Here is a 26,025-nt window from a genome sequence, read left to right as displayed (position 1 = left end):
TCTGCCGCTACATCTCTTCTCCTGGAATCTCTAAGATCAAGACACGCTTGTGGAATACCAAAGTTGATTCCTATGAGAATCGAAACAAGAAAAAGCTGCGCTTTTTAAAGCAAACTGGCGTTGCCCAAGGGTGAACCCACCACTTTCAATTCAGATTTCTCTTCCAATGCTCAAGCAAAACTCAGACCACAAGCCGCCAACGTTTTTTCTCTTTCGTCCAATACGCATAAGCCATGGTTAAACGAACGGAAAGTAAAACTGCTTTTGTTGTCCGCTGTGTACTTTAGTTGCTGGCCACAGTTAAAAATTGTCAAAGGAAGGTTTGTTCATTTGTTCACACGAGCAAATAAAACTTGTCAAGACAAAACTCGTCAAAGAAAACCTGTCGTTCATACACTCGACCCAATGAAAATTTTCAATAGGGCCGTTTATACGAGAAAAAAAATCCACGGCTTATAAAAGCCGCAGATTACATGAGACGCGAACTGGGCCATTTATTCGAGCGCGGCTTACATATAACGCGAAATGCTCGCATAAGTGGTTCGCGGCTACGTTCGCAGCCAACTGGTTAAATCTTTTTCTTCGCATGATTCATTGCTCGCGCTAGCCAGGCCAAAGAAAGGGAGGAAAAAGGTAGTCTGGGCTATGATAACAAAACAAGCGCATGTGCAGGAGCTGTTCACCGCTTGAGAAAGCTGCGGACAGCGCTGGCGTAACAGAGCCGAATAACGAAGCCGCCGACGCAAAGGCTACGTCACAGCTCAGCGAATGGGAACCTGGGTTCAGACACGCGGTTTGAGATGGCTGCGATTCGCGGGTAATTTTTTTTTGGTATTTAAACTTAAAAAATAAGGTGGTTGTTTAAAAATTAAGGAAATTGCTTAGAACTTGGAGGAAAGAAATAAGTATCTCGAAAAATTAAGGCCAATTGAACGTTGGCAAAATGGTCTTCTTCAAAAATTTAGCCGCCTTAAAGTAGCACGCCATGTGTTACTTCTTGTTATTCCTGATACGTAAACTTGACGATAAAAAAGAATCCATTGAGTTCTAAGGTCCATTTCTTGGCACAAACCAGACAAACAAAACGTCGAACAAACAGAACAAAAAATCAACATGTACAAACCACAAAATCGGACCACGCGGCAGAGTCTCGCGCATGCACGGACCTTATTCAGCTCTGTTTGCTGGAGTACATTTATACGAGCACTTTCATGTCCAAGGTAAGCCGTTGCCAAGATAAGCACAGCCCAAAACCCCTAGGCCAGGATAAGCCGTGAACTTTGTACCATTTAAACAGGGTGTTCGCGTCTTATGTAAGCCGCCGCCAGTGTAAGCAGCGGCTTACTTTGTCTCGTGCAAACGGCCCTAATGACACTTGGCAAGGAAAACTTGCTCCTGTTTAACCGGCTTAATCCTCGTCAACCAAGAGTGTCAAAAAATGAAAGGAAATTTCGGGTCTTTGGCCGTTTATCTTTACTTTCAGGGCTCTGAACTTTCGCTGCAAACCGGCAGATAGAGAAAATATTTTCCTCTGTGTATTGGCTATTGGAGCGTGGATTTTCTCCTCGTGAGACGTTTTCAAATTAGATATTGAATGCATAACTCTGGATACGAGAACAACATAGTTAGGATTACGTTTGCCAAGCAAAAACGTGTACACTTTGTGAAGGAATCGCTGCAAAGAGTAAGTGCCACAATTAAAAGATTATATATAGCTGAGTATTGAGAATGCATGTGGGAATGATAATGTAGCACATGTTATGTATGCTCAGGCTGTCACGTCGGGTGTAACGCCATAACAGGAATCGAGAAGTTTCTCGCTCCTTCATTTTGTCGAGCGATTGGTTTGGCTTCATCCCGGCAAGTTCGACGGACTAACGGGAAAAGGCATTGGTCTAAAAATGCAAATACATATGTGAAGAATTGGTCAGTATAAGAATTTTAATGGTAGTGATTTAAGTTTCAACTGCCCTACAGTTCACAAAATGTTTTTAAATATTCATTTTTCCCAGAACCTCCAGAGACTGAAACCAACTCCCGGCTAAAGCAGGTACTACTCAGTCATTCATTGGGTTCAAGGAGAAAGTTTCTGCTCTCTCGTGAGCTAACCCCGTTAAATACGTTTTCGGTTGTGCATATTGCATTTATATGTATTTTGTGTTTATATTTTATTCATATAGTATGTTAATGTAATTTGTAATATAGTAGGTGTGATGCCTCATCGGCTCGTTTACCAACGTAATAAAGGTGAAGGTGAAGAATGACATTAATATCACCTAATATTGCTCATAAGGCCCGGCTAAAAGATAAATACTCCAAATGTCGGACTTCGCACAAGTTTCCTGAGTAAGCCAACACTTAAGCGTTTGGCCACCGCGTATGATGACCATTCAACATGTAGGATAACGTTGGAATTGGTTTGATAGGGCATCGAACATTCGATCCGGCATCTTCCAAATATTTCTTTTGTTCTCGTGCGGATATTTTGCCGAGCAAACCATGGACGCCCACAGAGCTCTGTGATAATTTGTTCAATAAAAAAGCACCTAACTAGGGGCGTAGCTAGCCAGTTTTGGTTTGAGAGCCTATTCCAAACTTTGCGATTTCTTGGAAGTCAGAGGATTCAAAAGTAGACTTACAAGTTAACTAATTAATGTAAAGTGATGTTTTTGTGAATTTTATTGTAACCCTGGATGGCTTTACAAACAAGGAACATATTTTGTTCAACGTCATCATGTCTCAGTGGCTCTTCCTTTAATATCAGCATGACTTCCTTTACAAAAAAGATGTTTTTCTTGAATTCATTACATCTCTAGATGTCTGCAAAATGGTCAGAAAACCACTGATACATTTTGAGAAATCGCAGCGTATCTTGATATTAATTCTCCGACAAAAACCCCAGTTCTGTTGAGTCGCATGGATCCCTATGGCGTTCTGTGGAAACCCATATGGAAACTCCTTTGTAATGTGTTGCCATTAAATAGTGATATATAAATAAAACAAACAAATAAATAAATAAATATATAAAAGGAGCCTGTTCTTTCTGCCGCAAAAATCATGGGTCATCATCCAGTCATACCTCAGTACATACACATCAGAGGAAAAGAAGACAGGCGTTTCGTTTTCATGGCGCGGCACACAGGTAGGTTTTTACTCTGCGCATGGAATGAAGGAAGCTGAAGGAGCATTCCGTGATAGACGTTGAAACCGGCATTGTGAGGAGAATGATGAGTGCTGCATTAACGTTTGGGTAAAGCACTGCAACAGCCGCGCGAGATAAAATAAACTCATAGATTTGATTCCTTGGTCCTTTCCTGTATAAACGAAAAAGCGAAATCAAAAGAGAAATAATTCAATATTCGGATAATTATGTCCAGAAGTTGTTTGTAAGCCCAGGCTTCTGGCTGCTACGCCCCTACTAACGGCAATGTGTCAGTAACGTGTGATAGGATGTTATCTGTTGTTCCTTAAAAAAATCTATGGCAGTCTTTGCAAGTACCGGAGCAGAAAATACGTAAAACAAAAGAAACAAAAGAGAGAAAACAAAACAACTCCAAAGAAAGACTAATCCCAGTGACCAAAAACAAATTGCTTTCCGGTACCTGTATGAAGACCCAAATCTTTTCTCACCTTAGTAATAGGCTTTTAAAGCTTCCCCCGCTGTTTGTTGATCGCCGCCATCTTGGATAATCAGTGGTGCGTGAATGATTTCGAACAAAAACAGAAGTCATAAGCGACATCATATACCAATTATTGCCCAACAAGATGCGTGGAGCTCGAATTACGATGTTTATATATCTGGAAACGTAATGTACATATGGCTAAAGAATTATTGATGTAAATGTATCAGATAATGTTGTTGTAAGCGTAGCATCGTTTAGCATGTAAACATCAGCCTTTTCATGTTAATATGGTGAAGTTTGACGTATGTATTTCATTCGTGATGCACATGTGAAACCACTTGACATATTTATGTCAGTCTTATCGTGTAAATGGCATATCTTGATGTTTTGTACCTTTTTGACAAGTATTATATGGCGACTCATTTTATAGCGCGTAGAGTGACAATAAAGGTGTGGGATGAAATCGTACTTGGGTGAAAGTCTTAGCGTTATCTGTAAACAGTCTCTCGTATCATAATAGAAACTCTTTTCGTTATGAGATTTTACATTTTTACACTCCCTTGCATTAACTACAAAAGCACCAGCCGGGAATACTATTTGCGATCAGAACGTGGATTCTCTAATCTACCACGGAGTTTATGAACCCTTAAGGCTTGCAGTTTATTGTTCTCAGTATAATAACCGCTTAAATTAATTAACATTTGCAGTTTATATTGTAAAGGCCAGATCTGATACTAGAACGTGTGCGTGCGTGCGTTGCGTGTGTGCGTGCGTGTGTGTTCAAAATGGGGTGGCAAGATTACTATACCGTGCCCTTCGTCAGAACGAAGGGCTAACGCTCGAAATGTCAGCTTTTAGAATCTCTGTACGGTGGCCAATTTACATTATCAACTCCGTTGATAAAACCAATTTTTGTATTCTAAATATAGTCTTAGATCTAATGACAAGTTTCTTCTATCGCCACTCATGATTAAGACCTCACCTACACTTGGCGATAGGAGGTTTTGACGTGACGTCATCGCCGCCATGTTGGTGGACGAAAACAAAAGATCTCTCATCAGCTTTTTTTGTCCGTCCACCAGATGTCGTAAATTTGTCTATTGTTATCGGTGTCCCTTGAGGTTGGTTGAAAACGTCCTATAGAGCATTTATGGCAGAGGCACCGAAATTGTGGAATGTTCTTCCTTATTACGTCAAGAGCTCGTCGAACTTTATTACTTTTAAACAGAAACTCAAAACTGCACTTTTTTTTCAAGCATACAAATAAAAGCTTTGATATATTTTACACACATACGTTAAGTTTATATCTAAATTATGGATCCGATTTTCCTATTGTTATTATTCTTTAGTATTATATTTTGCTCATATATGTGAGGCACATTTGAAAATTGTATAGTTGAATTTGCGCCATATAAAAAAATATTATTATTATTATTATTATTATTATTATTATTATTATTATTATTATTATTATTATTATTATTATTATTATTAACGTGAAAGCCTGGCTTCCACATGATCTGCAACGGTCTGAAACACGATCGGAAGCTGTCTGCGTCGGTCTTATCGCAGGCGATCGTAAACACCACGGGCAAATGTTTCCATTTAATCTAAAGGGATCGCAAGCAAGCGTACCACTAATCCTTTGCGAAGCATCTGCGAAGCGAGGAGAAAAAGGAGCGCCGCTCGAGGATTTCCAACAAAATGGCGCCAAGCACTTACCTTAAGTCTGATTGGACACGATATGACACGTGTTTTAAGGCGTACAATAGTGTGTCGTCAATAGAACACAGATCATCTCAGGCACTCGTTTCTATTAAAAATGTCTTGGTTGGAAGCGTCGTAATGGTCGGGAAAGAAGAATAGGGGTGCGTTTTTTCGGGAAAATCCAAAAACGGATTTGTGATCTCGGATCAATGGATTCTTCAGCGTCAAAAAAAAAAAAAAAACAAAAAAAAAAAAACGCAAAATCCGAAAAAGGATTATTTTCCATGATAACACAAACAAACAAACCGTAAGTTGCGTGCAATTTAACAGAACAAAAACAAAAAATTAGCGGTTAACTGGTTTGCTTTGGAGAAATTCTTTAACTGAAAAAACCTTCGAGATCAATGAAAACAAATGACGAAAAACATGCGTGCTAAGGTACAAATCGATTACAGAGTGTATTTTTGCAGTTTACTTCTTTAGCTATAGGAAAGGGAGTAACAATATCATTGCTGTCAAGAAACTTTTAGTGTAATTTCTGGTGTGAAATTTGCAGGAAACCTAACCATTTGCGACCTATTGGTGTCTTCGATCGTGCGGTAAAAATAAGAAAAACATTTGGGCTTAATTGTCGTGTACAGTAGCTGTTGTGTATATCATTTTTGCATGGGAAATCGCTTGTCAAAAATACCTTTTTCAAATCTTTTCCCAAAAAAATGCTGAAGTGGTGAATCTAAAAAATCCGGATTTAGATTTGATTCGAAGTATCCTCCTCGAGTGTGGATACCTTGGATTCATGATCCGTTTTTGGATTTCTCCAAAAAAACCGCAAAATCCGTTTTTGGAGTCAAGAATCCGTTTTCGGATTTTCACAGAAAAACGCAGACGCCTGGGACAAATGTTTCGATATGTCCGCAGACCTATCTGCTATCGTATCGTAGACCGATCGCAGACCGTTGCAGATCATATGGAAACCAGGCTTCAAATAATGTCCTAAAATGTGGAGCCCAGCGATTCTTCAGTGTCTGGGAGTTAGCATATACTCCCCGCAAAAACTCCAATTTCATTACTTCGGCAACAAAGTATCTTCCCAGTAATTTCGAAAAACAAACTAAGATTCCCCTAAGACCTTTCGTAGCTTACTTCGTATCATTATTATTTTTTGAACTAATTTCCACCATAAATGAAGGACAGATGCCGAGCACTTGAAAATAAGTGCCACAGGAGAATAACGACAAAAGTTGAAGCAAAAACCTTGAAAAAGAAAGACACACCCCGACACGTTTTTGGCTACTACCTACCAGAACAGCATATTACTCGCAAGGGTATTTGGTGAACGTTATAAAATCAGTATTTGAAGGCTGTAACTGTACGAAAACCTTACAATAGCTAAAATGCTAACCCTTTAGAAATCAGGACTTAGACCTAATTACTGCAAACGATGTTCGGCCTTCTGAAAAATACCCTTGCCCTACCTTAGAGAACTCTTAAATATTAGGATACTCGCAATATTTGATAATCACAAAAATATCCTTGAAAGGGAGAAGTGATCCTCGCATTTATCTGGAAAATCAAACATTGATGTTTGAGGAGAGGAAACATCGGAGTAACCCGAAGAAAAACCTTTCGGAGTAGAGTAAAAAACCAACAAACTCAACCTACAAGTGACCCCAACCTTGGGAATCGAACCCGGTATTAATTAACACCATTGACATTTTTCTTCCAGCTCTCGTTGAAAGTCAAAGTTGTAAGTGGTCATTGTTGCACTGGGGAAAAACATGGCTGACGCAAATTGCACCCTTGAGCAACATGATTTGAGAGGTAAGTTCTTACGTAGTGTGGATAACTCCTCCGAGATAAAAGCGAATTTTAGAGTGCGTTTTCCTCAATCCACTAACTCTTGACCGTTTTCCGCTCTGCACTCCATTCCAGCGAATTAAAAAAACAGCGAAGACTGATAACCCCATGAATCGCCTGTAATTAGGTCAAGAGAGTATGAGATACGAGAGCGAATTCCCCACAACAAACAACAATATTTTATTATTTGACAATAAGTCCTTATTCCCCTGGCTCCGCAGGTAGCAGTGCTAATCGAGGCGGGCCAAGATAATCAGTAAAAGAAGAAGAAAATACACACAGTAAGACTACCGAGAAATAGATAGATAATTAGATAGGTAAGTAAATACGAAAACAGATTAAGTCTAAAGAAACACCTAGCTATGTAATTGAGATTGGCAACGCAGTATATTATGAGAGGTAGATAAATAAGACAAAATGAATAAGATAACATAAGCGAAGCAAAGATGATGGCTATTAAGAGTATTTGCTAACTTTTGAGATTATCGATTCTGAGTCTTCGTAGGAGTCTTCAGATTCTAATATATTGAATAAGATCATATGAATTTTCCTTTTAAAAATGGGTTTTGGTAGTGTTCGGTACTTAGTTGGTATCTCATTCCACAGTTTTGCATTTTTTTATTTTTTTTATTTTTAACAACAATTGTTCGTATTCCGATGAAAATTATTTTAAATCTATTATCAGTCCTTGCTATATTGCATGGTATTTCAAATACCGCAATGGTAACAACAGATATAAATAACTTTCGCAGCATGGGTGCCAGCTAAAAATAAATTTCGAATGATTATTCACGGGACACAGGGATTCGCTCTCCTAACTTATATTCTCTTGGTTTAGGCAATTTGAGCCAGAGCCGGCTTTCTTTTTGGTTAGCACCAGGAACAGGGACGACTCTGGCCAGTTCAAAGGCAGGAAGCTCGCGTATCACGGACTTCCGACTAGTCTACGCAGACTCAGACATTGCCGGAACAACAGTGGTTGCCAATAGTTACGAAAATGGACTTTCAAAACAAGCCATTCTCTACCTTGAATTCACTATTATCGTGAATTCTTAATTTGCTTTGAATTCACTAGTATCGTGAATTTAAAAGACTGAAAGCGTGGTATGGATTATGGGAAATGGTCAGACAATCCAAGTGTATAGGACGCGAACCTGGCAAAGTTGATTAATCCGTCACCTAACCACTTAAATATCACACCGCGAGGTGCTCTGGGACAATATTCTAAAAACTATTTGATAACGCTCTATTATCACTCGGCAACAAACAATATTAAACACTGGAAAGGGTCGGTTACCAAACTTCACGACAAAGCTAACCATTTACAATCAAAGCTTAGGCCTAAATCATTAATCTAGCTAAGGCCTAATTACTCTTCAGCAGCGATATACTGTGGGAGCCTAAAAAATTGATTTTTTGAGAGTACGCTGTCTTGATCTTTAGTGGCGAAGCGGAAAGGAACGGTTTCTATAGGGTCGAAAATTCAGGTTCAAATCGAATCCATGGATATGATTTCTTATTTCCTTATTTTCTCTGCTACCGAAAGTCCCGGGACAAAGTCTTCTGAATTCAAGATAATAGTGAATTCAAAGCAAATTAACAATTCAATGAAGAGATCGTGCTGGTGCGATTATGCAGTACTACTTTACCAACTGAGCTATCAACTAAGCTATCGACTTTGACTGCGAGTGTGCATAAATTGGCCCTGACCAGAGTCTGCTTTCTTGGTGCTGACCGAAAGAAAATCGGGTTCTGGAGACGAGAGCTGGTCACTTGTAAATTCCAGTTCAACCCGTTCTCGCCCTTGAATTGGCGATTATCCTGAATTGTTAATTTGCTTAGAATTCACTATTACCGTAAACTCAGAAGACTGAAAGCTTGATATGGATTATGGGAAATGGTCATATTTGTTTGGAAAGGAAACCCAAGTGTATGGACATGGGACTCGAACCTGGGAATGTTCATTCACCCGTCACCTAACCACTCGACTACTCGAACACTATTTGATAACTCAAGTGTATTAAGGTTTGACCAATCTAATTATTATGCTTATTTTTATTTGAAGGGAAGCCCTTGTCCGGTGTCCATGAAACGTAGCAGAAAGTTTTTTATCGGTGCTGTTATTAATTTGCCAAAACACTTTTCATCGCATTTTGGTCACGTGACCCTAAAACAACTTATAACGTTTATATCCTTTACTCAAAAATGGGGAACATTTATACTTCAAAATTTTAAAAACATTTGGCATTAACACGTTAAGTACAACTCTGCCTACCGAATGCGCCTTTTAATGTAGTACTCCGTATTTACCTTTTAAGATATTTGGATGTTTATCATGTCACGTGATCTATTTTCCTCAATTGTTCATTGGACATGATTAAAAGGCGGATGACAAAGCCCTTAGAGGGGGTCATCGAATAATCAAGAAACAAAATTGACATAATGAAGCTCAATGTTTTCCATTTTTGAGTAAAAAAATATAGCTGTTATAAGTCGATTTCGGGTCACGTTACAAGTGGTACGGGACATTTTGGAAAAGTTATAATAATACCGATAACTAACTGCCTACCAAGTTTCATTGGCCCTGGAGAAATGCTTTACCTTCAAATAAAAATATGCATAATAATTAGGCTGGTCAAGCCTTAGCACACTTGAGAATGCTGTGTTATCACTCGTCAACAAACATCATTAAACACTGCAAAAGTTACGAAATTTCACGACAAAGCTAAACATTTTAAAATCAAAACCTAGGCCTAAATTATTAATCTAGCTTAGGGTTCGGGTTAGGGTAACTCTTCAGCGGCGATATTTTATGGTAGTATGCTTTTTTGAAAAATGCGGTGTCTTGATCTTCAAGGGTAAAGCGGAAAGAAGTGGTTCCTACAGAGTAGAAACGCCTGGTTCAAATCCAATCCATGAATACCATTTTTTATTTCCTTATTTTTTTCTTCTACCTCAAGTCCTGGGACACAGTGTCCAAAGTTCACGAATTTAGTGAATTCAAAGCAAATTAAAAATTCAGGATAATCGCGAATTCATTGGCGAGAACGTGTTCTCCAGTTATATCCCGTTGGGATGAATATTGCTTTTGCTTTCAATGCTAGTAAATGTCTATTAAATTAAAAGAAAACATGTTTTGTTGTTGTTTTTTAGATCATTACTGTAATTTAGCTGATAGTTATGACCATTACTACTTGGAATTTGAAGACGTACAAGTTCAGAGTGCTATAGAGAGCTTAGACTTACATCCTGATCACGTGATAGTCGACATCGGAGGTGGGACTGGACGCTTCGCAGAAAAAATGTCAAAATTTGCTCGACTGAAGAATCCAATAACTTGTGTTGATCCCTGCGCAGAAATGCTCGAGAAAGCTAAGGGGAGGGAAGGTATCATTCCTGTCTTGAAGACCGGAGAAGAATTTTTCAAGGATGCTTTGCCTCCCGGTTCTTTTGACCGTGTGTTGTTCAAATATTCAGTTCATCATTTGCTAGACCCGCTTCCGGTTTTTAAGGCTGTGGAACGATCGCTTTGCTCCGATGGGATGTGTCTCGTTTGGATATTTCGGAGTCTTTCCTGTTACAAGTTGTTTCGACAAGCGACAAGTATTCCCGAACAAAACTCCCCTGAAAAGATCCAAGAAATTTGTAAGCTGCTTGAAGAAGTCAACTTTGAGGAACAAACGTCAGAGATGGAATACAAGTGTGGTTTTACAAAGTCAAAGTTTTATAGCATGTTGCGAGGTCGTTTTATGAGTCCTATGTACAAGATGACCTATCAGGAAATTGAGAAGGGAATTGAATCACTTGAGCGAGGGGAATTAGGGTTACTTAAAGATAATGAAATCATTGAAACTGTCCTGGTTAATTGTGCCATAAAGGCCAAAAAGACCCAATAAGTGAACAAGAGATTATGACAGGGATACTGGTTGTCTTCAAATAATAACAACGATAATGAACTTTAGTTTAATTACATAGGTGATTATTGAAAATTCTTTGCGCTGATTGGTTGCATTTGAGGCCCAATGGTTAGGGAGCTTGCATTGAGAACCGGGGATCCTGGGCTCAAGACGCGTTCTCACCAATGGTTGATTTTGTTCCTTTTTTATTTTTTTTTTTTTTTTTTATTTTTAATTTTTTTTTATATTACAACTTACTTACAAATGGTCTGGATAGCACAAGTGTTACTAATATTTTAAAAAATACAACCACACTTTTGAATTTTCGGAACATGTTCCGGAACTAGCAATACAATGATTCTTTGTAGATTAAATGTTCGTTACAAGTAGGTAAAATTCAAACGAACCAACAATATTATAGAGAACACGATGGCACGATGGCCAAGATTCACGAAAACGCCGTTGATTCCTTCTCAGAACATCTAAACTCCATTGACCAACATATCCAGTTCACTTCGAAACAAGAAAAGGATGGCAGGATTCCTTTCCTTGATACCTGTGTGAGTATTAACCAAGATGATTCTACCAAGATCTCCGTGTACCGCAAACCTACGCACACGGACCAGTACCTAAACTTCTAATTAAACCATCATCTACAACTCAAAAGAGCTGTGGTTAACACCCTGATGTTGAGAGCTCAGACCTTGGTTACGGAAAACGATGACAGAACTAGAGAAACACAGCACGTCAAGCAAGCTCTAAAAATAAATAACTATCCAGAATGGATGCTAACAATACCACATCCAAAATCTACAACAGAAGATACCGAAGAGCCTCAAAACGAGAAGAAAATCTATGCATCAACGCCATACATCAAAGGAATCTCGGAACGCCTGCAAAGAGCTTTCAAGTCACACGAGGTTACACTTATTCATAAACCCGTCAATTCTCTAAGATCACAATTGGTACGTGTCAAGGACACAACTGTCAATCTCAAGAAATGCGGTACTGTGTACCAGATCCATTGTGAGAAGTGAAACAAGGAGTACGTTGGCGAAACGGCCCGCTCTCTGGAAATCAGAGTGAAAGAACACCAATCAAGAAGTTCATCAGCTATTCACAAGCATTGTCGCCTGGAGGGTCACTCGGTGGACCCAAATAAGACAAAAGTACTATCAACCGAAGTTAACACCTTCAAACGCAGGATAAAAGAAGCTATTCAAATTGAACTTACGAAACCGGCGTTAAACAGAGACAATGGTTACGAATTAGCAGCTATCTATGACACAATTCTAACTCCCAATAGGCGTTAAAAACCCTTTTTTAAACTTCATCTTTTTAACATTCATATCATTGACTGATGAAGTCCGGTTAAAAAACGGACGAAATATTTCATACGTTTTAACTTTTAGCTCCGGGTTTGTAAAAACTTTTTAACTTTTATTTTACTTGTTAATAGTTTTAAACGCAGGATTTAACTTGATGACTATGGATAGGATGTTTGTTAATTTTAGAATTAGTTAAATTTAATTAAGTGTCCCCAATCTGAGGGTACTGTCCTTCGCTAGATACTTTACTGACACTCAAATTGATTCATTGATTGATACGGACACCAATGTTTTTTCCCCAAGTCTTTCTGTCAATGCTCTGTTCCACGACAGCACGCGCGTTTTTGAGACGCGGACGGCAACCGGAAGTGAGCTGTTTTCCCTTTTAACTTGTCTTCTCACAACCACATTTACATTGCTAAGTATCTTTTCTCTATTAGAGATCATTAGTATAAACATCCGGGAGACACCACTGTCCTGGTACGCGAAATGTTCTCTTCCGGTTGCCGTCCGCGTCCAAAAACGCGCGTGCTTAAGCTCCCTAATAGGTGCTTTTAAACGGGGCACTTTCACCGCGTTAATGACCCTTTTACCACGGGAAACTGCATTTAGTGGGTGTGACCGACATTTCCCAATGTAAATTTCCGGTGGTAAATTTCCATGGATACGTCAAAAAGATCAAACGAAGCGGCCATGACATTTAACGTGGTAAGTTGGAAGGGTGTTTTGATGCCCGAGGTACAAGAGCCAATCACGATGCTAATGAAGTTGTGATTAACCTTTCCTCAGTTAGCGTTGGTCTTAATTCCATATTCTCGCCTCGAATAGCTTTGCTAGTTGCGGGTAATGCTTCTGTAATGTTATCTGTGCATAAATAAAGATTTGTTTGCTATTAAATTTCCTGCCAATGAATTGCTTGACATTTCTTTTACGTCGTTAATCTTCGTAACTTGTGACCACTGGTTAACGTGATATACTAGAGCCCAAGTGTGAGGCAACGCGGGATAATTTATCATGGGAAATGACATTTACCATGGTGTGTGTATTCGCACCTATTGTGATGTGATATGATGAACTCTTGATGAACTCTTGATGAACTAACTACTTTACCAGGACTATGACATACTAGTCACTTAAAGCTAGTTTTACTACACAAATTTTGAGTTTTCTGTCTCTCGATGAGTTTTCACGACCTCATAAAAAAGGGAAGGATGTTAATATCAACGATCTAGAGACAAAGCGTATTAAATTTCCATCTTCATGACTGTGTTCATCATGTGAAATAAAACCACCTCTGATCAACCTTAACTGTGTGAGGTCCTATTTAGTTTTTAACGGAGCATATTGAAACACATTGCGCCAAGCCTGCTTCTTGTAGTCTCTTCTATAAAGCCTGGTTAAGACATGGAACACAAACGCAAAGGGAAGAGCACACAGAAACATAAACTTAAGCGACGTTGACAGGTAAAATGCACAGCAAAGAACGAAAGTTATGCAAGGGAATTGGGATTAACTTTCAAAATGGCAGCCTAGGGCTTCAACAAGGAGGGTTGTCCATACAGCTACTTAACAATTATTTCATGAGCGCGCGTTGGATATGAGTTGGCTATAACCAGTCTCCTATCCAACAAGCGCAATGGAATATATTTTTTATTACATTCCTTAAACTGCAAAGGTTTGGAAATACGAAATACGAGCGAAAAAACTTGACGAAGATGCGATGTTGTGTTAAATGCGCTAGGAAAGAATTTGTGGAGTAACTTCTACACCCGAAACGTCTGTGATTTTTAAAAACTACTGGCACTTCTTGACATTTCTTTTATCCAATCTCGACCCCAGAGCTCTTGACTGAGGGAGAGAAGAGCTCTGGGGAACCCCTGAAACAAGTGTCTGCTCATTGGTTTTCGTGTCTCTAATTTGTGCATTCATGTTAGCACGAGGAGTTAGCAGGCAACGTAAGGTTCAAATAGCCAATTTTTGGCTATAAGAACCCTACGGCACATCTTCTCCTACATAGAGTTTCCCAGAGCCTTGGGTCGATCCGAGGCTCTGGTGACGAGAATGTTCTTTTATCATGATTACTCTACTTGGTCATTCGTAATGATATTCATGTTACCTAGGGTAGGCATCACAAAGTGAACTACCAACCATGACCTTATCCAGAACCGTCGAGTGAACCAAAGAGTGATACATGTAGGCTTTGAGTGACATGTATGCAAATTGTCATGAATCTCACTATGCAGCTTTAGTATATAATTACATTGGTAATTAACGAAAATTCTCTGCGCTGACTGGTTACACTAGAAGTGATTAATTAACAATTAGACCCGTAGCCCGCAAGGACTACGGGTCAATAGCCCATGAGGCGAAGTCGAATGGGCTATTGACCCGTGGCCCTTGAGGGCGAAGGGTCTAATTGTTTTAGTATCACCCAACTAGTCGGACAGAAAAGGCAATAATAAAGTTAGCAAATGCAAGTTGAAGAAATATTTACTTGGGAATAAAACGAAAGAAAGCGTCACGCTTTTCACTACTCGAGGACTGTAATTGCTATAGTCCTCTAGTAGCGTAGCCAATCAAAATGCAGCATTTGCATTAGTTCACTAGTTGGGTGATACTAAAGAAAAAAAAAATCGAGAAATTTTGATGGTAAGCATTATGTTCAGTATTTTAAAGTTATCTTCTTGTTTTAGTGGAGTTTCCCTCAAAGTATTAGACATGTATGGGCGGAATGGACCTGGTATTGTAACCTTGGGCCTGCATTTGAGTTGCCTGCTTTAGATGCAAACACAACAGCAAATGTGAGAAGGAAAAATTTTCCCTTTCCAGCTCTGACATATGTTTCTGCACTGCTGTAGTCTATACGTGTATTTCCTTGCGTTTGCATTTAAAGGTGCTTTGTTGTTTGAGCGGTTGAGCCGCATGTGTGACCCGACCGTAGCAACATCTGTGGAGTAACTGCAGAATACCCTGCCACATGTACATCGAGTCCCTTAATGAAGAACGGTGGCTACGCGGTACGCAGCGAGTAATATATGCGAGAGAAGAAGCTGTATTAGTTGCTGGCTACGCAGTACGCGGTAGACAGTCAGCGGTCATGGCCATCCCTCAAACGGACATTTCCCTTTTTATTCAACTTACACGACGTACAATCTATTTCAAATTTCAAATCTACTTCAAAGAAACAAACATTTTGAACAAGCAGAGAAGATTCACAATAAGCGAGTCAAAGAGTTGAACCCGGATCGAAGGCTACTCGTTGCAGTGTCCGATATCCACTAGACTAACGAGAAAAGCTCCCGGAAAGTCGAATTTTTTAGAGTTGTGGCGTAGTGGTACCCAGCAAAACAAGTGAAAGCTAACCGTTTTCAAAGCGGTTTTTACGCGGCTTAGCTCAGAAACGCTATTTCTTGTTGACGCTCTATTTCTGCCTGTTTTCATTCCTTTTACAGCGGTAAGCTTGTCATATTAAGATGGAATATTGGGTCGTGTATTTGTTACGGAATGTCCCATGTCACTTTGAAGGATGGCAATGAGTGTTGATCGCGGTAAACGTTTCTTAAACACGCCATTTTGAATTCTAATGTATTTGTTACTTGAATAAATTACAATACATACTTCAACTTGAATTAATTAGTTTCTGCGCACTGCGTAGCCCGGTACGCAGAACTTTTGGTCCACTCAAAAACTACTTTATGTCCCCTTTAACAACATCATAGGTCTACTCAAAAACTGTCCTCTTTAACAACATCTAGGTCCACCCTGCCCTCCTAATAGTTATACTAAAAAACTATGTCCCCTTTATCCCTTCCCCTCATAAGAGTGATACTTGTAGATTTTCCTCTGTCGAACATCAGATGATTTTACTCATCAACGGGGGCTTCCTTAGGGGTGACTAGGTTAACAGCATCAAGGTCCACTCAAACACTATGTCCCCTTTAACCCTCCCCTCCTAATAGTGATACTTAAAGATTTTACTCTGTCTGATGCCAGACAATTTTACTTATCAATGGAGGCCACCTCGGGGAGTTAGAGGGTTAAGAATCAAAAATTCCATTACTTTTCTCAAGGTTCAAAGTGGAATACAAGTCCAGTGCCTCTCAGCTCCTTCAGAACCTCGTTTTCAAAGCGTTCGTCAACATCCGCTGTGAAGTAGTTCTTCCAATCGCCTATTTCTCCTTTTCTTAACAGTTTGGGTCCATCAACAGTGAAAGTTGATACGTTTTTTGCCATTTCTTCAAAGCTACACTGCTGGGAGATTTTGTTGACCGTGTCCTCAGTTACTGGCTTTTCAAGGAACTTTGCCATCAACCGGATATTGCTGGATAAATCCTTTAAAAAGGGGGTTGCTAAATTAAAATTAAAATTGTATGTTACGTGAGCACTTATCCCTGCCTTCTTTGCGGTGAACAACACAGTGAACTGGTGTCTTTGTCTTCGAGATTTCATCATTTTCATCATAGGCAAATTACACCATAGCCATCAACAGTAGCATACGCGCATTATTTTCATAGCGGATCTCCGAGGGCCAAAGGCGTGCGCGCAGAGCACCAATGGTAAGAAAATATGGTGAACCATATTTAGTTTTGGTCACCGTTCGACCGTACTTCCAATCCTCCATGTATGCCAATGTGAAACTCTGTGGTGCAACCCGCGTTTTTTGCCGGGAACATCTTTGATATTGCACATCCATGCATGTTATGTTATGTTATGTTTAATTGACACTTGTTAAAAGAAGGTATTCGCTGGCCAGTAACACGTCACCATATAGCAGACTCAAGTTTAAAGGTCATCGAGGTCAGTTTTTTTTAAGTTGACCGCTTACCAGGTACTGGTTTTCAACTGGATCGCAAGCTCAAGCCAGGTCAACGTTATTTACTTGATTAAATGCCACAGCTTTTTTGAAAATTCTAGCGTTTGCCATGCACCATAAATATGGTATTTTATTATTCCACTATTACGTCATTTTACCATATTTGGTCAAGAGAACGCGCAAAATATGAGACGGTAATACACTGTATTGTCCCGGTTTGAACGATTTAGAACAGAGCAAATACGGACTGAACGGGAGTTTTCAATGTAAGAAATTGTTTTCAACATGATGCAAAGACTGAGAATTTAGAGAATTTGGTTTGTGATCGCTTGTCACTCGTCATTTCGTTTATCCAGTCAAATAAGGACATTTGGCTGCCTTTTGTGCTGTTTACATGGTTCGCACGCGCCCTGAAGGACAGATGATGCTTTTCCGTAAAACACTCTCACCAAATAAAATTGAAGCAAAATAACACCTTTTTTGTAGTGGAATAAAAAATCTCTTATCCGATGGTTTAACATACAATACTCACGGACATTTTGCTCATTTCTCTCAATTTTCCTCACCCCTACGGGGCTTGGAAGAATACTACGCAACGCGCAAAATATCCGTGCGTATTATGTGTTAAACCATCGAATAAGATGTATGTAATAACAAAAACATGTTTAAAGATCCAATGTCTCGCTCCTATCTGCTATAAATTGCAAAATGAGGTCAAAATGAAGTCACATGCCATTATACCAATAATAATAATAATAAATAATAATAATCATTATTATTATTTCGTTTATTCACACGATATGTTGTTAACGTGCTTTGTAAACTAGGCATCAAGCCACGACCTATGGCCTTAGGTGTCTAGTGTTCTTCTCAAGATTCTTGCCGTTCCCAACAAGGAGGCTTTTTGTTTTAATACCGTGCAAATCTAGTCCAATTTTCTTCAACGATGTTTTCAAATTTTTGCTGAACGTCCCTAGTGCACCAATGACAATTGGTACGACAATTACTTTTCGGCAGCTCCAGATTTTCCCAATCTCTGTTTTTAATTCTTGGTATTTTTTCCATTTTCTCTTGTTATTTTTCCAGCACTCTTGTATCAAAAGGGCACGCGATATCTATCACATAACATGATCTTTCTATCTTATCAAGAACAACTACATCAGGTCTATTATGCTCAATTTTGATGGTCTGTTAAATAAGAGAAATAAGCAAAATGTCCGCGCGTATTGTATGTTAAACCATCGAATAAGAGATGTTATTATTTCACTACAAAAAAGGTGTTATTTTGCTTCAATTTTATTTGGTGAGAGTATTTTAAGGAAAAGCATCATCATTATTATTAGTATGATTATTATTATTATTATTATTACTATTATTATTATTTTTGTTAGTCTTATTATTATTATTATTATTAGTAGTGTTATAGTAGTAGTAGTAGTAGTAGTAGTAGTAGTAGTAGTAGTAGTAGTAGTAGTAGTATTACTTCGATATGCATACTCACCTTTTTCAAGTCCTCATACTTCAGGAACAACACATTCCTATCATCTTTATGCTTCCACCATTCTAGGACATGTTTGTTCCACAGTCCATAGGGCACTACAAATCAGGAAATAATGTAGTGTTAAAAGCAGCCCACAGCACAAAATCAAAACATTTAAAGGTCTTTTCCTCAGTCAGGCACTACAATAACGCCCAAATGTAGCAAACACACCAAATTCATGTTAATGAAGATGATTGTTTCTTTCATCAACTACTGCATATAAAATGATTACATTTTTATTAATCGAAAATAACAATGGTTTGATTTGAGTTTAACTCAGTCTTAAAGAGAGAGGAATGCCTCTAGTTTTTGTGACATTCGCACTTCTGCGTTTATTTCATGTGGTCTTATTAGCTAGAACAGTTTTTCGCCACCCTTTCTCTCTCTCCGGATTGCAATTGCTACTGTTTGTTCCTATTTTATGTGTTGTTATCCCCCTTAACAGCAGTAGGGACCTTTAGATTATATGACGAGAACGAGTACGAGATTTGACTGCCCGGTTCTAGCGAAAATACCTAGAAGATTCATAACCCGGACGATTAATGTTACTCTTTCTTAGCAGTGTAGGTTTGCTCGGTTATTCTTATTGCTGGTAACTGAGCTTTTTGCTGATCGAAAAATGCCAAAACTGCTACCGTGTTGTTGAAATTGTTTTGGACACGACAACATTTCTCCAAAGCCTCGTACTAAAATGAAGACGGTATCACGTTTTTCTCGCAAAATGACGCTGGTTTGCGCGCGCTCACTGGTCGTCCTATGAGAACATCTCATGCTCGTAGTCGTTCTCGTCCTATAATCTAAAGGCCTGGCCAAGCGCTCGCAGCATTTAAACGCAACATCTTGCAACATTGTTGCATGATGTTGCGACATGTGTTGAACGGGCTGGCCAAACGCACGCATTTTCAACGCAACATGTCAATGTTTCAGTGCCCCAGGCCCCTGGCGCGCAAGAAGTGGACCTAGCGCGCATACCCTAGTGCAACAATGTTGCGCGAACGTAGCCAAATGAGTACAACATCATGCAACATCCAATACGTTGCACGAAAATTTGACCGTTTTCAATTTGATCCACATCATCCAACATGTTGCAACGTATCGCAACAGGGTGGCCGAACGCATGCAACATGTTGTGCCCAACTGGATGTTGCAAGATGTTTCGTTGAAATGTTTCGAGCGTTTGGCCAGCCTTAAAGCTCTTTAATTGTTATTAAATGGAAGGGTCCACTTTAGGACCCTTCCCATATACCCCCAGATGTGTCAAGTTGTATTTATTCATTCTTTGCGCTTCAACGTTAATGTGTATTGCAAGGAATACCTCGATCAGTTCATTAGACCTGTCGCACTGACTGTAATAATCCTTTTGATGGGAATTAGTGAATTTTATCTCTATAAACGGCGTACCCTCCTTCAGGTAGCTGAGCACGCAAGAATCGAACAAAAGCCTCGTTTGGAAGGTGACCGTCTACAATCATTCAAAGTGTCAAATCCCGTCTTTGTGATACAGTTGCTCGTAAGACTTTGGGCTTTGTGTGGCTTTCCTAGGGACATGATAGGTTAGGGGGGTGGGCTCTTAAAACTACCAAAGCCGGTTCCATCTCCAATTTACATTTAACGCCTAGCAGCAATCCCGTTTTGTTTCTTCTTTGTTAAGTGTGTTTCTATTTAAGCATAAGCCTTGTTTGAATGGCACGAACTCACAACCATATTTGGTACAATCAAGTTGACCAAAAAAGAAATGTCCTAAAAACTCCCGCGATTAAAACCTAATTTTGTCCACAAATTGTTTAACAGGAAATGCTAAGCAAACAGTATGGAAGAACATTTTAGACACAACAAATCTCCCTGTAGCATGGATTTGTTTAAAAGAAATTACCTAGGTCTTCTCAAAAAATTATGACGTCCATAAGTGCACTCCTTTGATACGACTTTTCAAAATATCACTTTCCATTTTTTGTCTGAATTAAAATTCCATGTCCTAGCAATCCTACGAAAAATGATGGGAGCGTTTTCCCATCCGGTGAAAGAAAAAAAAACATACTTGACATGTTTGCTTCAATAGAAATCCATGCCACGCAATCTTCTTTTGTAGGGCTCTTTGACTTTCTGGTTGTTTAACTGCCACCTTCCTTATAGTGGCTGTTTATATATCCAGCCCCCACTACAACCTATGTCTTAGCTGATAAACTGTCCCAGGAAGCCATGCAGGAATCAGAAAGCATCGAGGTGCATTCTAAATATGGAGTATGTTTTTTCTAAACTTTTGTGTCCCTTGCATCCGGAGTTTCCTACGACGCATTGATCTCGTTTTGTGGACAGCCCTTATAATGGCTCAGTTTAGCATGTACCGGCAGGTTTCCTCATGAAAAAAACCCAAAGGAAAAAAAAAAAAACCCTAGGGGCTGACCTTTGCGGAGGCTTTTGGTAGATCTTGGCTACAAATATTTTTTTAATAACCTTTCCCTCCCTTCATTTTAGTCTTATTGTCAACGTTGCCTCGACAAGGTGGAAGATGGATCCAAGAGCCCAACGGAGTTTCTGTTGGCACCCAGGCCTGGCCCACTCAGACAATGGTAGGGCACATCGTCTTCTTCTACTGCAAATGTTGACGAGGGCAGCACAGTGGTGATTAAGGTGACACCGTCGATGGAGACCCTGCGTCAGATGTTGAATCCTCTAATCTCACTGCCGTCAGGCCGCGCAAAAGCCAAACCCCACAACATGCAGGGTCACCTGCATTTTGACTTGGCATGTTCCTGTGTCAGAAAACTTCCTATATAGAGGCAGGCTTTTCTGAGCATCAATACCGATGTTTCTCCTCCAGCTCAATGGCGCAACCGGCTACTTGCAGAAACTATGCAGGCCCATTTTTAAAATGTGGCTTGTTGCTGTACTTTTGAGGGGCAGAATTTGCTTCTGTGGTTCCGCTCGATCTGACTACAGGCCGTTCTCGGAGTTCCCCGCATGGAACTTCCTAACTCTGCTAGTATCAGCTCTTTGTTGTATTATTTCAATTAATGGGGTGCTCAGTGGGCCAGCACTACCAATAAGCAGTTTTTTTAAAGGGGGCTTTCTCAAAATCAACAAAAGCTGACAGTGCCCTTTAAAAAAGCACCCATGACAAATTTCTTGAGTAGTTTTGTGTTACACACATTGAGGTAGGGCCTGTGATCACTTGAAAGTACTCTGTATGGAAAAAAAATGCACACATTTTTTTTTTTTCAAGTTTTGTAGAAGTTCAACGAACTATAAAGAGGCGGGCAATACTCCTACTGATTGGTACTTGCCTGAGGCCAGATAGCACTTACCACCTTTTTTTGGAGAAAGGTAAATAAACACTTACAGCAGTTGTTGATATAAGGATTTCCTAGTGGCAAATCGTCTCCTTATGGATACGCTTAATACACCCACACTCCAAATAGCACACATTATCTATTCTCGGTCACTCACTTTATTTATAATAATTATTTATTATTATAAGTATTAATACTCATGCTTGCATGTAGCTTGGTCACTTCGTGACGCTTCTGCCTTCCACAATATCCGTTGCAAAAGACTCCCATTTGGAGCCACACTAAATCCACCAGTTGAACCATTGAAATCATTTTTCATGAAGATTTTCCCATAAAATGACACACACACAATTCCTTTGGAGTTTTCCGTGGCAATAATATATAAGCACATACTTGCATCCTGCTGCCATTTTAGAGTATGACATCATGAGGTTAGAGTGTGGTGCATGAGGAGGCGAGCGACCTGGGCGAGATGTTTTCCTTAACATCAGGGGCTAGGAGACCGGCGTCCTTGTTAAGTCTCAGCGCTCTATAAATCGGAACTACTTTCAAATATTTCTCTTGATGGCTAATCTTCCCCCATTGTTATATAACAAGGCTAGGGGGCTGCTAAAACCATAAATATCTCCCGTGCATCCAAGTGGTTTCCTGAAATGACCTCCAAATAAACTAACTTCGGTACTAAGATACAGGATTAAAGGTCAAGTTAAAAAAGTTGATGGCTATAAGTCATAGGAACATTATAACAAACTTGAGGTGCTAATTTTTGAGATTTATGGGCACGAGGTGATGTTGTGAAAGTCCTTAAAATTGCACAAGAAGCCATAGGTGAGTGCAATTTGACACTTTTTCTCAAAACTCGCACGTGACCAGTAAATCACGAAATGCACAAGCAAGGTTTAAGTACGATTTGTTATTGATTATATACTCCCAACCGAAAAGCACTCCACCGCTTTGTTACCCAGAGCAACTTCCTGTAATCAACACTCTGTAAGTCTTAAATTGCATTCTATAACCTATTTGTGTCATTCGTCAATTGACCATTCCGAAACATGATTATTTTGTTGAGTATCATAATAAATAGAGTTACCGTAACTCAATCAAAAGGAGTTTTACCCTTTAAACACTTAAATATAAACATAGAGGTAAAGTGGCAATAAATCAACTGACCCCATTTGAACAACTGGAAATTTCTTTTAATAAACTATTTTATTATATTGCTTTGGGTTGTAGCTGATATAACATGCACTCTGATTGGCTAATTGTGCAACTGAATTGTAGGGCATTATTTGGATACTGAGTTCTTCCCAGACGCATTGTATGTCTTGTGCCCGGCTTTATGCCAGACGAATGTGACAGACCTAGAAAAAAAATGTTCCCCAATTTCGTCCCAGACGGATTATGCGTCTCATGTAGATCCCGGTCCGGGCTTTACACTATACGGATAACATAAAGAACGCATAATTCGTCTGGATGGACTATGCGTCTCTGTTATAAAAAACCGCCATTTTGTATGCTAGTTAGTCGTTGAATTAATAGTTACTGAGCATATAAATTCATTTTCCCACAGGAAGACCAACACAAGGATTTAATCGATATAACAGCGGCGAAGAATCTGACTCAGCCTAGCCGGTGTGCGAAAACTGAAAAGAAAGAAGGTCATGAATTCCGTAGAGATCCATTCCTTTTCTCGAGCGATATGCTCAATTCTTCGTGCATACTCAGTTTACTTAATGTCTTCAAATATTCGATCTTTGAGAAAATGTACTGATATTTTTACTGAGAACAGAGAATTTGTATTGAAATTGTAGACTACGTTATACCGTAATTACTTCATTAAACAGCCCATTAAATGACGCATTAAATGTTTCAAAAAGCAACTTTAATTCCTGTTCAAGAACTCATTAAAGAGCCTTTCACTCCCAAGAGTGCCACTTAAAGATTTTACTCGTCAATGGGGAACCCCACGGGGTGAAAAGGGTTAACAACAGCTAGATTCACTCAAAAAAATATTCTATGTCCCCATTAATTAACCCTTTCACTCCCATAGTGTCACATATATTTCACTCTGTCTAACGCCAGACGATTTTACTCTGTCTAACACCAGACGATTTTACTCGTCAATGGGGAACCCCACGGGGGTGAAAGGGTTAAAGAGCCTAACAGCCTATCAAAATGCCGATAAAACGTCACGTGTATGAGCTTTGTATCCTAATAAAACACTCCTCGTTTTTACATAATAAGGCATAGCTTGTTTTTCTTGTATTATAATATTCTCCTCTCACAATTGGAACCATTGTTCTAAGTCCAGCTGAGGGACACTCGCCTCGCACCAATGTGGCCCGGTTCGATTCCCAGACTCAGTGTCATATGTGGGTTGCGTTTGTTGGTTCTCCAGACTCTGCTCCGAGAGGCTTTTCTCTGGGGTACTCTGGTTTTCCCTGATTTTCCCCTCTCAAAAACTTAACCAATATGATTTGATATGTCTTTATTATTTCATTTAATTCGATTTCTGTGCAGTGTCCCTAGTTACATGTAGTGCCCCAGCGTTAAACAGTTGACACTTAAGGTTTTAAAAATTTTGAAAAAAAAAAACTCCAAAAGTCAGTTCTCTCTCAGGATGAGGGAATTCCTCAAAATAGATATTGCCAATACCAAACTTGCGTATTTAGTAAAGTTAAATCGGAGGTTAGGGCAAATTTCCCAGGCTCTCTTGGAGATGTCCTTTGAATCGAAAGCCACTTATAAGTGCATTATAAGGGTGAATTGATCATTGTCACAGCCAGAACTGCTTTCCCACCCACCCTCCAAAACATGTTTCAAACTTTAAAGGTCACAAGAAACTTCACTCTCCTACAGGATAAGCACATGCCGTGGACCTCTTTCATAAAATAAACATTCCTTACTTTCAATGCAATGTCGAAAATCCAAACCAATTTTTTTTTTGAAAAAGAAGCCAGTAATTCTAATAACATAGATACCAATAACTGAGTATAGGTTTAAAAGAAAATTCGCCCTGAGCGGGATTTGAACTCACATCCCCCCGTTACTAGTGGGGTTCACAAATAAAATTAGCCTGTATCACTTGTGGAGCCTTCCTTGTCATCCGCTAAGTTGACTACGGTTGTGTATCATTAACTTGATCCTTAGTTGGATTTCAAGTGGAGTTATAGGTCCCCTACCTTGTCACCCTAATGAAGGAAAATTTCCCGGGAGGCCCACGCCCTAATCACGTAAATCACAGACCCAATTCTCTTAACCTGTGATACACAGTTTTGGAGCCTACACCAATCATTTCTCCCTTTTTTTTTTACAGTAAATCCATAGCCTAGGAACAATTGCAGTTGTTCGGAAGGAATGTCGTACTTGGGACGACGTGCCTTTGTAGCCTGTAAAAAACCCTTAATTCATGGTCTTAGCTATAGGCTGGTTCTTGATTTTATAGCTCGGCCAACAAAGATCGAGCTGTTTAAAAGTAATTCAAAAAGAGAATCTTCAAAACCATGGCGTTGATGGTCTATTGAACACAATGATAACCCACTCAACATGAAAAAAAAAAAACTGAATCCACCTCGTCACCGTTGATCCTTTCGGATGAATCAAGAAGGACTCTCCTTTCGTACATGAGGTATTTTCCTCTAAAGGAATGCTACGCTGACAACTCAAGGCGAGGATATCGCACGAGCCCGAAAACATGTGAAATGTTCAAATGAAACGAACTTGGCCCATAAACAAGCGAAAAGACGACAATAATTACGTCAAGCCCGAAAACATACAGACTGCGGCTCAATTGAATCGCATCTTCGCCCATGCGAAGATGCGATTCTTCGATCGCTTGAGGCCATTCACATGCAAAGTGACCAATTCGATGGCACTTTGGCCCAAAAATATGCGCCACGTTCAAAAACAATTTTGTCCAACATCACCCTTCATAAAAGAAACTGAACACAGAAATGTTCATTATCTTAATT

The 26,025-nt window shown here is 39.4% G+C and overlaps 1 protein-coding gene and 1 long non-coding RNA gene across 3 annotated transcripts; one reads left to right on the top strand and one right to left on the bottom strand.

Annotated features, from left to right (window-relative positions):
* The first annotated feature begins 1,411 nt into the window (after window positions 1-1,411).
* LOC138009426 (uncharacterized) lies at window positions 1,412-14,108 on the top strand. 2 transcript variants are annotated; one of them, XM_068856437.1, is made up of 4 exons: window positions 1,412-1,684; window positions 2,013-2,050; window positions 7,057-7,151; window positions 10,341-14,108. In XM_068856437.1, exons 3-4 carry the CDS (start codon window positions 7,109-7,111, stop codon window positions 11,081-11,083), a joined length of 786 nt encoding a protein of 261 aa, XP_068712538.1. In that variant the 5' UTR covers window positions 1,412-1,684; window positions 2,013-2,050; window positions 7,057-7,108; the 3' UTR covers window positions 11,084-14,108. The 2 variants fall into 2 exon arrangements, with proteins under 2 accessions (XP_068712538.1, XP_068712539.1); XM_068856438.1 differs by lacking the exon at window positions 1,412-1,684 and adding an exon at window positions 1,692-1,926.
* LOC138009430 (uncharacterized) lies at window positions 10,757-18,847 on the bottom strand. Its single transcript, XR_011124392.1, has 3 exons — window positions 18,726-18,847; window positions 16,472-16,743; window positions 10,757-10,811 (listed from the first exon to the last, which is right to left on the bottom strand). It is a non-coding gene; the product is annotated as an uncharacterized lncRNA (long non-coding RNA).
* Window positions 18,848-26,025: the final 7,178 nt, after the last annotated feature.

Source organism: Montipora foliosa, chromosome 7, assembly GCF_036669935.1.
Source record: "Montipora foliosa isolate CH-2021 chromosome 7, ASM3666993v2, whole genome shotgun sequence".
NCBI lineage: Eukaryota > Metazoa > Cnidaria > Anthozoa > Scleractinia > Acroporidae > Montipora > Montipora foliosa.
This window is presented reverse-complemented; position numbering and strand designations above follow the sequence as displayed.

Bases quoted from the DNA above. Each gene is read 5' to 3' on its own strand.
- LOC138009426 (XM_068856437.1), top strand. From the start codon at position 7,109: ATGGCTGACGCAAATTGCACCCTTGAGCAACATGATTTGAGAG. The intron at 7,152-10,340 runs GTAAGTTCTTAC...GTTGTTTTTTAG, and splicing joins TGAGCAACATGATTTGAGAG to ATCATTACTGTAATTTAGCT.